The 15,067-nt window shown below is 49.7% G+C and overlaps 1 protein-coding gene across 3 annotated transcripts in view; it reads right to left on the bottom strand.

Moving 5' to 3' along the window:
* Positions 1-1,890, bottom strand: part of LOC127655807 (F-actin-uncapping protein LRRC16A-like) — a 198,444-nt gene extending 196,554 nt beyond the window's left edge. For all 3 annotated transcript variants that reach the window (XM_052143791.1, XM_052143792.1, XM_052143793.1), the window contains exon 1: positions 1,484-1,890. In XM_052143791.1, the coding sequence (XP_051999751.1) occupies positions 1,484-1,523 (40 nt within the window). In that variant the 5' untranslated portion in view covers positions 1,524-1,890. The remainder of the gene's footprint in view (positions 1-1,483) is intronic.
* Between the last annotated feature and the right edge of the window lie 13,177 nt (positions 1,891-15,067).

Here is a 15,067-nt window from a genome sequence, read left to right as displayed (position 1 = left end):
CGTTGTTAAACACAAGAGTTTGCATACCTAATAAGGTCCCTTTTCTGCTTTGAATCCACCACATCTGTCTCCCTCTTCCCTTTGAGGGCTGACAGTATCAGTGTTGAGACTGTGTCAGGGGCAGCATGTGGGGCCGGGACACAGGAATTCATGCTGTGCAGGGTCTCCTCAGACCGGTTGTACTCCCAGCAGCATGAAACAGACTTAAATATATTTGTGCACCTGAAACAAGGCCACACCACCTACTGATCCCGATCCCGCACTGATGCACTCAGGTAGAAAGTGCTTTGCGGGGATTGACATATATTCTGCACTTAAGGGTTCATGTTTAGTGGGAAATGATTTATCGCCATGTAGGGAAAATAAATGTTCCAACCCTGAATAGATACAACTGATTCAGTGGGCTCTGCATCTACATACAAGCAGAAACTAATATATGTTTAACTATAAAAGTACACAGTCTTTCGTTAGATCATATTATGATTATAACTGCATATGTGTCTTGATTGAAATCATGATAAAATACGGAAAAACAGCAAAGAGATGTTGAACTCATCTAGTATGAACTCAGTTGGATCATACTTTGGTGTAATGATTATGTCTGCATATGCGTTTCTATTTGATATCATGATGACATTTTGGGAAGAAAAAAAAACAGCATCAATGAACTCCTAGCTATGGTGCAATGCACTTCCACATTGCTTGAGCAATATGACTTGTCATCCATCTCCTGTGCAAACTGGAACTCAATATTAGCTTATGATGTATTCTTCAAACATACTCAACTTTTGCTTGAGATCACTGCTGTCCCCATACTGTATGTGAACTTTACAGTCATGGTTAAACACTACACACTGGGATATCATTTTTGGGGCTTTTAATACATTGAATTGAGGATAGAGATGCCTTCAAGTGCAGTGGACGGTGATGGTTTAATATATTTTCCACAATAACAGACTAATTCCATCAATTCCATATACTGTGATTGAATGCATGGTTAAGTACAATTCTCTCTCTCTCTCTCTCTCTCTCTCTCTCTCTGTGTGTGTATGAACTGTTGTTTTAGAGACTGCATTTATCTAGAGCTATTAATTGCATTCATGAGTACACGTTACAATAAAAACATCATAACATTCAACAATAGCGCCCCTAATAATAACTCCCCTAATATCGTAAAGCACCACAAAAGCATGTCAATTACAATCACAAAACATGCCATTAAACATTAACGCAATACAAACAATTAATCCCAACTCAAATATATGGATTTGTTTCTCGAATTTGTCATTTCGAATAATCTCTGTTCATTCTTATAGGCATTACAATCAGAAAGCAAGCACCGTAAACATGATTCATCGCTGATTTTAAACCATAACTCACAGGTAAAATGTTTGGAAATTAAGGGTCAATCATTCCAAGTAATCGCGGTTTGTTTTTATGTCACGCGATAATATACACAGTGCAATTGAGGGGAAATCCTTACCAAGCAGTTCTTTCGGGACATCTGATATTTCCTCACTCATTTTGCGGTTTGATGTTCGGGATATTGCGTGCACGAAGTAAAATCCAGAGAGTTGAAGCAAGAGACATAAAACATGAATAAGCAAATCGGGCGGAATGATAGAGCCAGGTCTTCTTCTGCCCTGTTTGTTAGATATCAGGTGCAGCCTCGGACAGTTTGGTTGTAATGTTTCCCTTCCCCTGTGATCTGGGTACAATGTCTCCACTCATCTCCCTCTCTAGAATAGCTGGATCATCATAGTGATGGATAAAATCACGCACGGAGAGACATCGAAGCGTAAAAATAGTGCAATCGCCTTATTGGAGGCATCTGCAGGACTTGTCGGGTCACCTCGCGAGAATCCAAAGGCTTCGGTCATGCCCCTTATCGCGGACAGGCAGCGATTCAATTCGCCTGGATTTGCCCCTCCTATAGCGGTCGCTCCTTCTACATCCGCCCGAGCGCAAATCACGGAGCTCTCGCTAAGTTAAGTGTAGACACTGGGCGTGGTGAACGGGACGAGGATGGCATCTACTGGTCCATTTTGTATTTACATGCAGAATGGCAAGATTACTCTATATAGTCAAATAGGAGTTTTATTTTTTTCATAGTGGTAAAAATACAGGATTTTATTTAAATAATTTATTCCAGGCATTTTCACATTTTTACCACAATGAAAAATAATTGATAAATAAATTGTAAAAAAAAAAAAAAAAGAAAACTCTGACATCACAGGTTAAACTCAGGTTCCCCTTCTGTCGCTCTCTCCACGTTGTGTCAGAGAAGCGACACTAGGGGTCTCTCTTGAGCGCCGATATTCACCTCTGGACTATGAAAAAAGGCCAATGAGAGTTGGCAACCAGTATTTGCATGTCCCGCCCCCGGACATATGGGTATTTAAGCGCGCAAATACGGGAGTTCATTCAGAAAATTTCTTCGGTGGTGCATGCAGTTACACACCAAGTTCCTGTTTAATCCTCTGACGCTCTGCATGCTGTTGGATCTGACGGCGCACAACAGCGGCTTTCTCATTCGTGCACGGCTGTGCATTCTTGCCCCTGGGCGCTTCGACAGCGCAGACAACTCGAAAGAGTTATTCTAAAAGAGTGAATTTCGCTCTAAAAAAGCAAAACACAGCGGCGTTGAACGTCCTTCTCAGAACGCGTCTTTTTAAAGACAATTTTCCGCCTCTGTGTAGTTTCTGGGTGCGTTGATTCTCCCCACCTCTGACGGCCATAAAAACTGCCTTGCATTCCTGGGTTGCGATCACACGCAGGCAGCGTTTTTATGAATTGTCTATGTTTTCAGTACCAGAACATAGCCATGACAGCATTGCGGACGTAGGCTTTTTAATGTAGTGAGAAAAAGTCACTTCAGCCGCCCCCCCGCGCCTCGCCTCCTTCCTACGGGATTGAGGCAGGCGCCGCGGGAGATGAAAATGATCTGGGGACAGTGACGGGCTCCGTTTCGCTGGGTGAACCCCCTCGAAACCCCCCGCCTCCCCGGCAAGCTTGCTTGTTTCCGTCCGAGCTCGGGATGAGCATGCTCTCCAATGGGTTATGTTTTCAGAGTGAGAACATAACTGCGGCAGCGTTGCGATCTCTGCTTTCTCTTGTAGTGAGAGAGAGCCATTTCAGCCGCCCACCGCACCTCGCCTCCTTCCTACGGGATTGAGGCAGGCGCCGCGGATGATGGAGAACGATCTGGGGAGAATAACGGGATGCTTTCACCGGGTAAATCCCCTCGAAAACCTCCCGCCTCCCCGGCATGCTTGCCTACTTCCCCCGAGCTCGGGATTAGTGCGGTCCGCTTAACAGCCTACCGCCGGTCCCTCGAGCTCCCCGGCATTGGATGATGACATCACCGCTGCATCGGAGAGCGTAACAGCGGCGCCGAATGCGGATAACTCGCCTGGGCCGCCACCTTCGGGTCTCCGCCCAGTCTGAGCCTGACGCAAGAAGGTCCGCTATGCTTCCCCGGGCTTAATTGGTTCCGCGGGCATGTGCGCCGCTCACAGCCGTGCCCCCGGATTCCTTCCCGGATGTGCATGACGAGCTGAGCAAGCCCAGCTTCCTCGCTCCTCAGCTCTCGCTACCCTTGGTGGTAGAACGGTCCCAGACTGCTCCCCCCTGCATGCCATGGCCCCCTCCTGCAAGTCCACCGGGCCAGGACACTTCAAATCTGCACTTGGGTAGTCCTGTTCTTGACGTGCTGCAGGAACTGCACTCAAACAGGCGATGGCCACTCCGTGGTCCAGAAACGCAACGATGGACAGGCAGACAAAGCACGCTTTCTCAAACGCCCCCGTCTCCCAGCTCCGTCCATTCGGCAACACCACTTGACGACTTCACCCAGCAGTCCTCAGTGGTGAAGAAACAGACCAAGGCTATTTTCAAGCAAAAAAAGCATCCTGCCCTGCCGCAAACCTGCCGCCAGGGGCCATGCCCTGTCTTCTCGCCGAGGGCGTCCTCCTGCGGCTTTCAAGAAAGAAAGTGGTGCTCCGCCTCAACTAACAAGTGAGTTGGCCCAGCTCTCAGCCCAAGCATTGAGCTCCCCGCAGAAGTTGGACGCCCATCGTCTCACGGACCCCCTTGAGGACCCAGAAGGCTCCCAGGCGCTCCTGAGATGACAGACCCAGAGACCGAGACGTTAGCTCCGGAGCTGGTAAGACCACTCCGTTCCCTGGTGGAGGGCCAGAAGGAGATTTTTTGTAAAATTTTTTGCACTCTATAGAGCTATTTCCTTGTTGTCTCTGGGGTCACCTGGCCCGCAAATGCCGTTCTCACAGCACTCTGCTTTCAGGCCTCAACAGTCCCGGCTCCATTGACGTGGTGTCCCCGCCTCCAGCCCCACAACTGTTCCCTGGCCGGCCGGTTCAGACGAGTCCAGATGACGCCAACATCAGACCTCCTCCTCAGTCACGAACCCGCCCCCCGCCGGGTGCGCGGAGCAAGGTAAGTGCTTTGAGTTTATTCTCAGCACCAGAGCCTCGGGACACCACATTGCCTCCCGACGCCGTGTTACCTGTTCCGCACCGCTGCGAAGCCCCACCGGGTATGTCCAAAAAACCCGTCCCCTTGGTCTCCCTAGCACGGAGTTTAGAGGCGTGGCTTTCACTGCCCAACCCGTCATGCTTACGCAATTCAGTTTGCCAGGTCTCCGCCCCCCTTCGTGGGCGTACATTTTTCCGCAGTACATGGCCAACATGCCCACTCCCTGCGCGAAGAAATCGCCTCCCTTCTATTAAAGGACGCGATAGAGCCTGTCCCTCCAACCGAAATGAAGAAGGGTTTCTACAGCCCTTACTTCGTTGTACCCAAGAAAGGCGGCGGCTTACGACTGATCTTGGACCTGCAAGTTTTCAGTCGGACCTTGTCCAAACTCCCGTTCAAAATGCTCACCCAAAAACAAATTCTATCTGGCGTCCGGCATCTAGATTGTTTCGCAGCGGTAGACCTGAAGGACGCGTACTTCCACGTCTCAATTCGCCCTCGACATCGCCCCTTCCTAAGGTTCGCGTTCGATGGCCAGGCGTATCAGTACAAGGTCCTCCCCTTTGGCCTGTCTCTGTCCCCTCGCGTCTTCACGAAAGTCACAGAGGCAGCTCTTGCCACGCTCCGAGAAGCCGGCATACGCATACTCAATTACCTCGACGACTGGCTCATACTGGCCCACTCCCGAGAGTTACTATGCGCACACAGAGACCAGGTGCTCAGCCACCTCAGCCGTTTGGGGTTTCAGGTCAACTGGGAAAAGAGCAAGCTCTCCCCGGTCCAGAGCATCTCTTTTCTCAGTCTGGAGTTAGACTCAGTCCCAATGACAGCACGTCTCTCCAACGAGCGTGCTCAGTCAGTGCTGAAATGCCTCGCTTCCTTCAAGCCAGGCGCCATGGTCCCGCTAAAATGTTTCCAACATCTCCTGGGGCATATGGCATCCTCCGCGGCGGCCGCGCCGCTGGGGTTGATGCATATGAGACCACTTCAGCACTGGCTCCGGACTCGAGTCCCGAGACGAGCATGGCGCCTCGGCACGCACAACATACAAGTTACCTCTGCCTGCTGCCAAACCTTCAAACCCTGGACAGACCTCTGCATCCTAAGGGCAGGACCGTCTGGTCACAACCGACGCCTCCAAATTGGGTTGGGGCGCCGTATGCAACGGGCGCGCAGCTGCAGGCCGGTGGAACCGAGGCCCGCTGCGCTGGCACATCAACTGCCTAGAGCTGCTGGCTGTTTTTCTGGCCCTGCAGAAGTTTCTCCCGTTAATTCGGAACAAACACGTCCTAGTCAGGACAGACAGCACCACGGTCGTAGCCTACAGAAACCGCCAAGGCGGAGTACGCTCCCTCCACATGTCACAGCTCGCCCGTCGTCTCCTCCTTTGGAGTCAGCAGTGACTTGAATCACTACGTGCCACTCACATCCCCGGCAACCTCAATGTGATAGCGGACGCGCTGTCAAGACAAAGCTTGCCTGGCGGAGATTGGAGGCTCCACCCCCAGTCAGTCCAGCTGATTTGGGACCGGTTCGGCAAGGCTCAGGTAGACCTGTTTGCCTCCCAAGAAACCTCCCACTGCCCGCTCTGGTATGCCCGAACAGAGGCTCCCCTCGTGGCAGATGCGTTGGCACACAGCTGGCCTGCGGGGCTGCGCAAGTACGCATTCCCCCCCAGTGAGCCTTCTTGCACAGGTGCTATGCAAGGTCAGGGAGGACGAGGAGCAAGTCATTCTGGTAGCCCCTTACTGGCCTACCCGGACTTGGTTTTCGGACCTCACGCTCCTCACGACAGCCCCTCCCTGGCAAATTCCCCTGAGGAAGGACCTTCTTTCTCAGGGACGGGGCACGCTCTGGCACCCGCACCCAAACCTCTGGAACCTCCACGTCTGGCCCTTGGACGGGATGCAGAAGATCTAGCCGGCCTACCACCGACCGTCATAGATACAATCAATCAAGCCAGAGCCCCCTCTACCAGGCATCTCTACGCTCTAAAGTGGCGTCTGTTCGCGGACTGGTGTTCTTCCCTTGCCGAAGACCTGCAGAAGTGCGCAGTTAGGTCAGTGCTCCTGTTTCTTCAGGAGAGGCTGGAGAGGAGGCTGTCCCCCTCCACCCTCAAGGTGTATGTCGCCGCTATCGCGGCCCACCACGACATGATAGACGGCAAGTCTCTTGGTGAGCACGACTTAATCGTCATGTTCCTAAAAGGTGCCCGGAGGATAACTCCCTCCCGACCTAACCTGTTCCCCTCCTGGGATCTCTCGGTCATCCTTACGGGACTCCAGAGACCTCCCTTCGAGCCGCTAGACTCAGCTGGACTCAGGGCCCTCTCTCTCAAAACTGCCCTGCTGATCACGCTTGCTTCCATCAAGAGGGTCAGAGAACTGCATGCATTCTCTGTTAGCGACGCTTGCCTGGAGTTCGGTCTGGCAGACACTCTCGTGATCCTAAGACCGCGACCGGGCTATGTGCCCAAGGTTCCTACCACCCCCTTCAGGGATCAGGTGGTGAACCTGCAAGCGCTGCCCCGGGAGGAGGCAGACCCAGCCCTTTCACTGCTGTGTCCAGTACGTGCTTTACGTATTTATCTGGACCGCACACAGAGCACCAGATGCTCTGAGCAGCTCTTCGTCTGCTTTGGGGGACAGCAGAAAGGGAAAGCTGTCTCCAAGCAGAGACTCGCCCACTGGGTTGTCAACGGCATTTCCCTGGCTTATCACACCCAGCACTGCCCTAGCAGACATTTGTAGAGCAGCGGGCTGGGCAACACCTAACACTTTTGCGAGATTCTACAATCTCCGAGTTGAGTCAGTATCGTCCTGTGATTTCTCAGGTACCGAGCCCGTAGAACTCGGTGGCACGCCCACGATCTGACCGGGTGAATCGCTTGCACCTAGCGCCCTTCCCCCTAACCAGGGGAAACAGTGCGCCTTCATTCCCAGGAGATCTCAGGTTTGGGACACTGGTCGATTCCTCCCTACCCCTCGTGGGTCGCAGTTCAGCGGAGGAACTCGCTGACCCAAACCACTGCGGGTATCGCAAGCTACCCTGTACTGGTATAGGTGCTCCACAGGTAAGGCCTCCTTCGGACTCCCCCTGTGTGTAACACCACGGTTCTGTCCCCTCTGGCGAGCTGACTCCCGTGTTTCCCTTAGGCAATCATGGCTGCCTCGGCTGCCATGCTGTATGTTCCCCCCTCTATGAGGCTGGATCCACCACCGCACCGACTTTTCCACATAGGCCCTAAGCAGGCCTCTGATGGTTTTGCCACTTAAACTTGCCTCCCTCTCGGGTAGGCGTGGCCTCCGCAGGGTCTTCTCCGCCCTGAATAAGGGCTAAGACCCCCTTCCCTCAATGCGTGTAAGGGCCCTGGCCTTAGTTGCTCTATGCGAGAAACATAGAGAGAAAAGAGGCCCGGCCAGACTTGGCCCGTTCCCAGGTTGGCAGCCAGCACCTTGTTCCCCTCCAGGGTAACGATAAGGAATCCTGATGGCTTAAATGGGGCATTGGGGAAGGGTACGTGCAGCCTGATACAGTTGGTCGTCCTGCACGTAAGAATACCTGCTCGCTCCTGTATCAGCAGTTCACATACACGGCTCAGCGCATGGCACTTTTATAAGTGGACCCCTAGTGTCGCTTCTCTGACACAACGTGGAGAGTGCGACAGAAGGGGAACGTCTAGGTTACGTATGTAACCTCCGTTCCCTGATGGAGGGAACAAGACGTTGTGTCTCCCCTGCCACGTCGCTGAGCCGAGCCACTGTTGTGGCCGGACCATTTCCGGCTCCTCAGAAAAATTCTGAATGAACTCCCGCATTACCAATACCTGTATGTCCGGGGCGGACATGCAAATACTGGTTGCCAACTCTCATTGGCCTTTTTTCATAGTCCAGAGTTGAATATCGGCGCTCAAGAGAGACCCCTAGTGTCGCTTCTCTGACACAACGTCTCATTCCCTCCATCAGGGAACGGAGGTTACATATGTAACCTAGACGTTATAAAATCAACTCCAGCACACAATGTTAATATGTAGGGAAAGGTTCCCAGAACCTAATGGGTTCATATGCTTACTTTACATTGTAAAAGCTGCACAAGCTGCATCTGAAGTGGCATATCTACCATAAAAAAGTGCATTCACAATCAGAGTCCCATTTGACAGAAGGGTTGTGGTGGGTCAGCTGGCATATTTAATTTAGGTTTTTATGCAGCTTTGCATTTTTACACAGAATTTAAAGGAACAGTTCGCCCCAAATTTTTTTTAAAAATTAAATTCTCTCATCCTTTACTCACCCTCATGCCATCCCAGATGTGTATGAACTTTCTTTCCTCTGCTGACAATAAGTGTATGGGTACCAACATTTTGAAGCTCCATAATGCACATAAACACAGCATAAAAGTAATCCATAAGACTCCAGTGGTTTAATCAATGTCATCTGAAGCAATGGAATCACTTTGGGTGAGAAACAGATTCGATTTAAACCAATTTAAATAATGTTAAAAAAATAAAAATACTTTCAGAATGTGAAAGTGAATGGAGTAGAGATTTTAAGTAAAATAAATAAATAGATAAATAAAAATGATTTTTTTTTTTATGCTACTTTTGTGTGATTTTTGGAGCTTGAAAGGTCTGGTCATCATTCATTTGCATTGTATGGACCTACAGAAAGGAAACATTCTTCAAAAAATCTAATTTAATTTGTGTTCAGTACAAGATAGAAAGTCACACACATCTGAGATGGCATGATGGTGACTAAATGATGAGAGAATTTTCAATTTTGGGTGAACTTTCCCTTTAAATTCTGTACTCAGCACTGTAAAGACAGCTTGATCAGTGAACTCTTGAACGATTCTTGTTTGAAACACATTAGGGTTGTTTAAAAAATATGATAGACATTTCCTCCAATGGTAGCAAGAACTTCAAGCCATTAGGTAAATGAAATCTTACAAGGTCTTCTTTTTGTTTTTTCAAGGTTTGTCTTTTGGCAGAAAATAGCAACAAAAAGCATCTAAAGTGCAAATAGTGTAAGATAAAATTTAAACCCCTAACTTAAATACTATAGAGTAAACTGGCATCACTGTAGTATATTTATAGTGTTTGTTTAGAGTCCACACTACACAAACCCCTACCCCTAAACCTAACCTTTCCCTACAACAATTAACCATGGTTTTACCACAGTAACCATATATAAACATAAAATCATAATATTTATGTACAGTGGAGATGTTAAAATGAGGATTACATTTTACAGCTTTTGTCAACAGCTGTATAATGTAATCCTCATTTTAACATCTCCACTGTACATAAATATTATGAATTGTGTGTGTGTGTGTGTGTGTGTGTGTGTGTGTGTGTGTGTGTGTGTGTGTGTGTGTATATATATATATATATTTATATATATATATATATCACACACATCCACTGCATCACACATAGCTTCAGCAACCCTACCAGAAAATAAATCCAAGAATCAAAAAAAGTAAATAACTTTTCCAGTTAGCTGATAAATATCCCTCCAGAGACTGATGTCCGGCCATAGCTTCACTAGCCAACTTATGCATGGCACATCAGCCTTCTTTCTGTGCAGTGCTAGAGCATGCATCAAGCGTGATGAAGTGTAATCGACCTTCTCTCATGATTGCTGTCACGGTTCATCGATCCATGTGTTCATTTCGTCATCTGTTGGTGTGTTTATAGGTGTGTGTGTGTGTGTAGTGCTCGTTTGTTGCCTAGCACTAGCTGATTACTCCACTGCCGTCAGCTGCTACTAATCACTACTGCTTGTTAGCTGCCTTTATCTAGCTGGTAATTGTCATGGATGGTGTCGGTTCGTTATTCATGTTTGTATTCTGTTACCCAGTTCCTGTGTCTTAGTTCCTTGTGGGCGCCACCCGTTTGTCTCCACACCTCCAGTCTTCTGTGGGATCGTCTGGGAGATTGGATCCTGACGCTGACTTGGGTTCGCGCTATATTCCAGTCCTGTTTACCTCTTTGCTAGATTGTTACTTCTAGGTCACCCGCCTGTAACGCGCCGTTTTGAGTATCTCCCTGTGCTATCTGTCTCAAATAAACTGTTCACTTGTACTTGGACTCGTGACTCATCATTGTGACAGAACGAACCGACCTAAGATGAATCCAGCAAGTGTTACCGAATTGACAGAGATTCTATCCAGGAGTGAGGCTCGTATGCAACAACAGGAGGAACAGGCGGTGGCCACGGGTCATGCTATACAGGCGTTGGTAACCCAGGTCTCCGAATTAACCACTCAGTTGCAACAGCTAAGAACCGAGACGGCTTCAGTGCGAGGTCAAGCGACTACAAGCCCACCTGTTTCGGTCGCGCAGACCATTTGAGCTACTGAACCACGTCTTCCACCTCCAGCGTTTTATTCCGGTGAGCCTCAATTATGCCGTTCATTTCTGGCGAAGTGTTCACTGCACATCTCTCTTCAACCTTCATCATTCCCTACTGAGGAATCTAAAGTGGCTTTTGTCATCACACTTTTATCGGGGAGAGCCGCGACTTGGGGAACTACAGTGTGGGAACAGCGACTTCCTTGTTGTGACTCTTTTGATAGCTTTTCACACGAGCTCAGAAAGGTCTTTGATCGCGCAGCCTCCGGTAGAGACGCAGCGCGCATTCTCGCGGCGTTGCGCCAAGGAGATCGTTCAGTCACGGACTATTCGATTGAGTTCCGCACCTTGGCTGCGGAGTGTGGCTGGAATTTGAAGGCTCAATGGGACATGTTTTTACACGGACTCTCTGAGCACATCAAGGATGAAATCTATGGAGTTACCCACGGGGGTGGATAAACTCATCGACCTAGCCATTCTGGTGGACTCGCGACTACGACAACGGGGACCGCGAACACAGTGAGGTTGGCCGGCTGCTGCACAGGCTAACGTATCTTTTCCTGCTGTGGAAACTGCAGAGTCTTTTTCAGGTCCTGAGCCTATGCAGATGGGCAGATCCCGTCTATCGCAAAGGAAGAAGCAGAGAAGGAGAGAGAAAGGATTGTGCTTATATTGTGGAGCCGTTGGCCACATTGCTCTCCAATGTCCGGTAAAAGCCAGCGCCTGCCAGTAGGTAAGAGGTTACTGACGGGTGGATCTATTTTGACTAAATCCTCTTTTTCTGCCACTCATCTCACTGTCAGTTTAAAACTTTCTGCTCAGAGCGTTGACTGTGAGGCTCTGATAGACTCGGGGGCAGAGGGAAATTTTTTAGACTTTAACTTCGCTCAGAGACTCATGATACCTGTGGTGACACTCCCTCAACCCATTTCTGTAGTAGCACTTAACGGCCAACTGTTACCCTCTGTTACTCACTCCACGGCCTTAGTGAGACTCGTTACCTCTGGTAACCATTCTGAGGAGATCGAGTTCCTTTTAATCCACTCCCCTTCTGCTCCTGTGGTACTTGGCCATCCCTGGCTGGCACTCCATAACCCGCATATTAATTGGTGCAGGAATTCTGTTTTGTCTTGGAGTGAATATTGTCATGCTTCTTGTTTAATGTCTGTGTGTTCTCCAGTGTCTTGTGTTGTGTTTCAGGATGAACACGCGGATCTATCTAACATGCCACGTGAGTATCTTGACCTGAAGGAAGTGTTCAGTAAGTCTCGGGCTGCTTCTCTCCCTCCGCATCGTCCCTATGACTGTGCCATTGATTTACTGACAGGTATGTCTCTGCCGAAAGGCAAGTTATACTCACTTTCCGCTCCGGAAAGGCAGGCCATGGAGAAATATATTTCTGATTCTCTAGCCTCTGGGTTCATCCGCCCCTCCTCTTCTCCAGCGGGGGCAGGGTTCTTTTTTGTGGGCAAGAAGGATGGCTCTCTGCGACCTTGTATTGACTACCGAGGGTTGAACAACATCACGGTAAGGAATACTTATCCTTTGCCGTTGATGTCTTCGGCCTTCGAGAGGTTGCAGGGAGCATCCATCTTCACAAAATTGGATTTACGCAATGCTTATCATTTGGTCCGCATAAGGAAGGGGGATGAATGGAAAACTGCTTTTAACACCCCCAGGGGACACTTTGAATATTTGGTCATGCCGTTCGGCCTGTCTAACTCCCCTGCGGTTTTCCAGGCAATCGTGAATGACGTGCTGAAAGATATGGTAGATCAGTTCATATATGTCTACCTGGATGACATACTGATATTTTCTTCTTCTCTCCAGGAACACGTTCAGCACGTCAGGCGAGTGCTCCAGAGACTGTTAGAGAATGGGCTTTTTGTCAAGGCGGAGAAATGTTCATTCCATGCTCAGTCGGTTCCATTTCTGGGTTATATCATCTCCTCCAAGGGGGTGCGCATGGATCCCGACAAGGTTAAGGCTGTGGTGGATTGGCCAACTCCAGATTCCCGTAAGGCCCTACAGAGGTTTCTGGGGTTCGCCAATTTTTACTGGCGTTTCATTCGCAATTTCAGCCAACTAGCCGCTCCTCTGACTGCCTTGACCTCTTCCAAGACGACGTTCAGGTGGTCTAGTGTAGCTGAAGCTGCATTTACCAACCTCAAGAGCCGCTTCGTTTCAGCTCCCATTCTTATAGCCCCTGATCCTTCACGTCAGTTTATGGTGGAGGTCGACGCGTCAGAGGTGGGGGTAGGAGCGGTTCTTTCCCAGCGCTCGCCCGCAGACGACAAGATGCATCCTTGCGCGTTTTTTTCTCATCGTTTGTCTCCTGTGGAATGTAATTATGACATTGGTAACAGAGAGTTGCTGGCAGTCAAGTTAGCGTTGGAGCAATGGCGTCATTGGTTAGAGGGTTCAGGGGTACCCTTTATTGTCTGGACTGATCATAAGAACCTTGAGTATATCAGATCAGCTAAACTACTCAACTCCAGGCAGGCTCGGTGGGCACTTTTTTTCGGTTGTTTCGAGTTTTCCTTGTCGTATCGTCCGGGCTCCAAAAACATCAAGCCTGATGCTTTATCTCATATTTTTGATCGTTCCGTTCGCCCGTCTACTCCCGAGTGCATTTTTCTTGAGAGACTAATTGTCTCCACACTCGTTTGGGAGGTCAAGTCGAAGGTCCGTGCAGCCTTAGAAGGGGTATCGCCTCCGCCCGATTGTCCACCGAGTCGCTTATTTGTACCGGAGGGGTCAAGGTCCGACGTAATCCGGTGGGGTCATTGTTCCACTATAGCATGTCACCCAGGAGCTAATCGCACCAGTTTTTTGGTCAGGCAACGATTCTGGTGGCCCTCTATGGCTCGCGACATTCGGAGTTTTGTATTGGCATGTTCGGTCTGTGCTCGTGGTAAGACTTCCAATCGCCCACCGGATGGGTTACTCCAACCGCTGTCTGTCCCTTCTAGACCCTGGTCCCACATCGCGCTAGATTTTGTCACTGCCCTCCCGCCCTCCCAGGGCAATTCGGTCGTTTTGACCGTAGTGGACCGATTCTCGAAGGCGGCCCATTTCATTCCCTTGCCTAAATTACCGTCTGCCAAGGAGACAGCGGTTGCTGTTGTAGATCACATCTTTCGATTACATGGCCTCCCGATGGACGTGGTCTCTGACAGGGGTCCCCAATTTATTTCCAAATTTTGGAGAGAGTTTTGTCGTTTATTGGGGGCGAGTGTCAGTCTTTCTTCTGGTTTTCACCCTCAGAGCAACGGGCAGACCGAGTGTGCCAACCAAGACTTAGAGAGAGTGTTGCGATGTTTGGTTTCTCAAAATCCTTCCTCCTGGAGCCAGAAGCTCTCATGGGTGGAGTACGCACTTAACTCGTTACCAGTGTCATCCACGGGCCTATCTCCATTTGAGGGTAGCGTAGGGTACCAGCCACCTATTTTTCCCAGTCTGGAATCTGAAGTCGCGGTCCCCTCTGCTCACGCCTTCGTCCAGAGGTGACACCGCACATGGACCAGAGCCCGCGAGACTCTGCTCCAGGTGAGGGCGCGCACTAAGGCCAAGGCCGATCGCCACCGGTCAAAGCCTCCCGTGTACATTGTGGGTCAAAAGGTGTGGCTTTCTACTAAGAATATTCCGCTCCGTTCCGTGTCTAATAAACTAGCTCCTAAATTTATCGGCCCGTTCACTGTCACCAAGATCATTAGTCCGGTGACAGTCCGTCTCAAACTTCCTCCAGCGTACAGGAGAATTCACCCCGCCTTTCATGTCTCCAAATTGAAACCGGTTTTTCGGTCTAACCTTAATCCGCCGATGCCGGTTCCCCCACCGCCGCGACTCGTAGACGGGGAGCCTACATATTTGGTTAATCGTATTCTGGACTCTAGACGGAGGGGACGCGGATTCCAGTACTTGGTGGACTGGGAGGGTTATGGTCTGGAGGAGAGGAGTTGGGTTCCTGCTAGGGACATACTGGATCACTCCCTTATCGAGGATTACAATCGTCAGGTAGGCTCTCCTGGGAGTGCCAGGAGGCACTCTTAGGGGAGGGGGTACTGTCACGGTTCATCGATCCATGTGTTCATTTCATCATCTGTTGGTGTGTTTATAGGTGTGTGTGTGTGTGTGTGTGTGTGTGTGTGTGTAGTGCTCGTTTGTTGCCTAGCACCAGCTGATTACTCCACTGCCGTCAGCTGCTACTAATCACTACTG

Source organism: Xyrauchen texanus, chromosome 15 (genome assembly GCF_025860055.1).
Source record: "Xyrauchen texanus isolate HMW12.3.18 chromosome 15, RBS_HiC_50CHRs, whole genome shotgun sequence".
NCBI lineage: Eukaryota > Metazoa > Chordata > Actinopteri > Cypriniformes > Catostomidae > Xyrauchen > Xyrauchen texanus.
The sequence above is the reverse complement of the archived record's forward strand: the minus strand, read 5'-3'. Positions and strand labels throughout refer to the sequence as shown.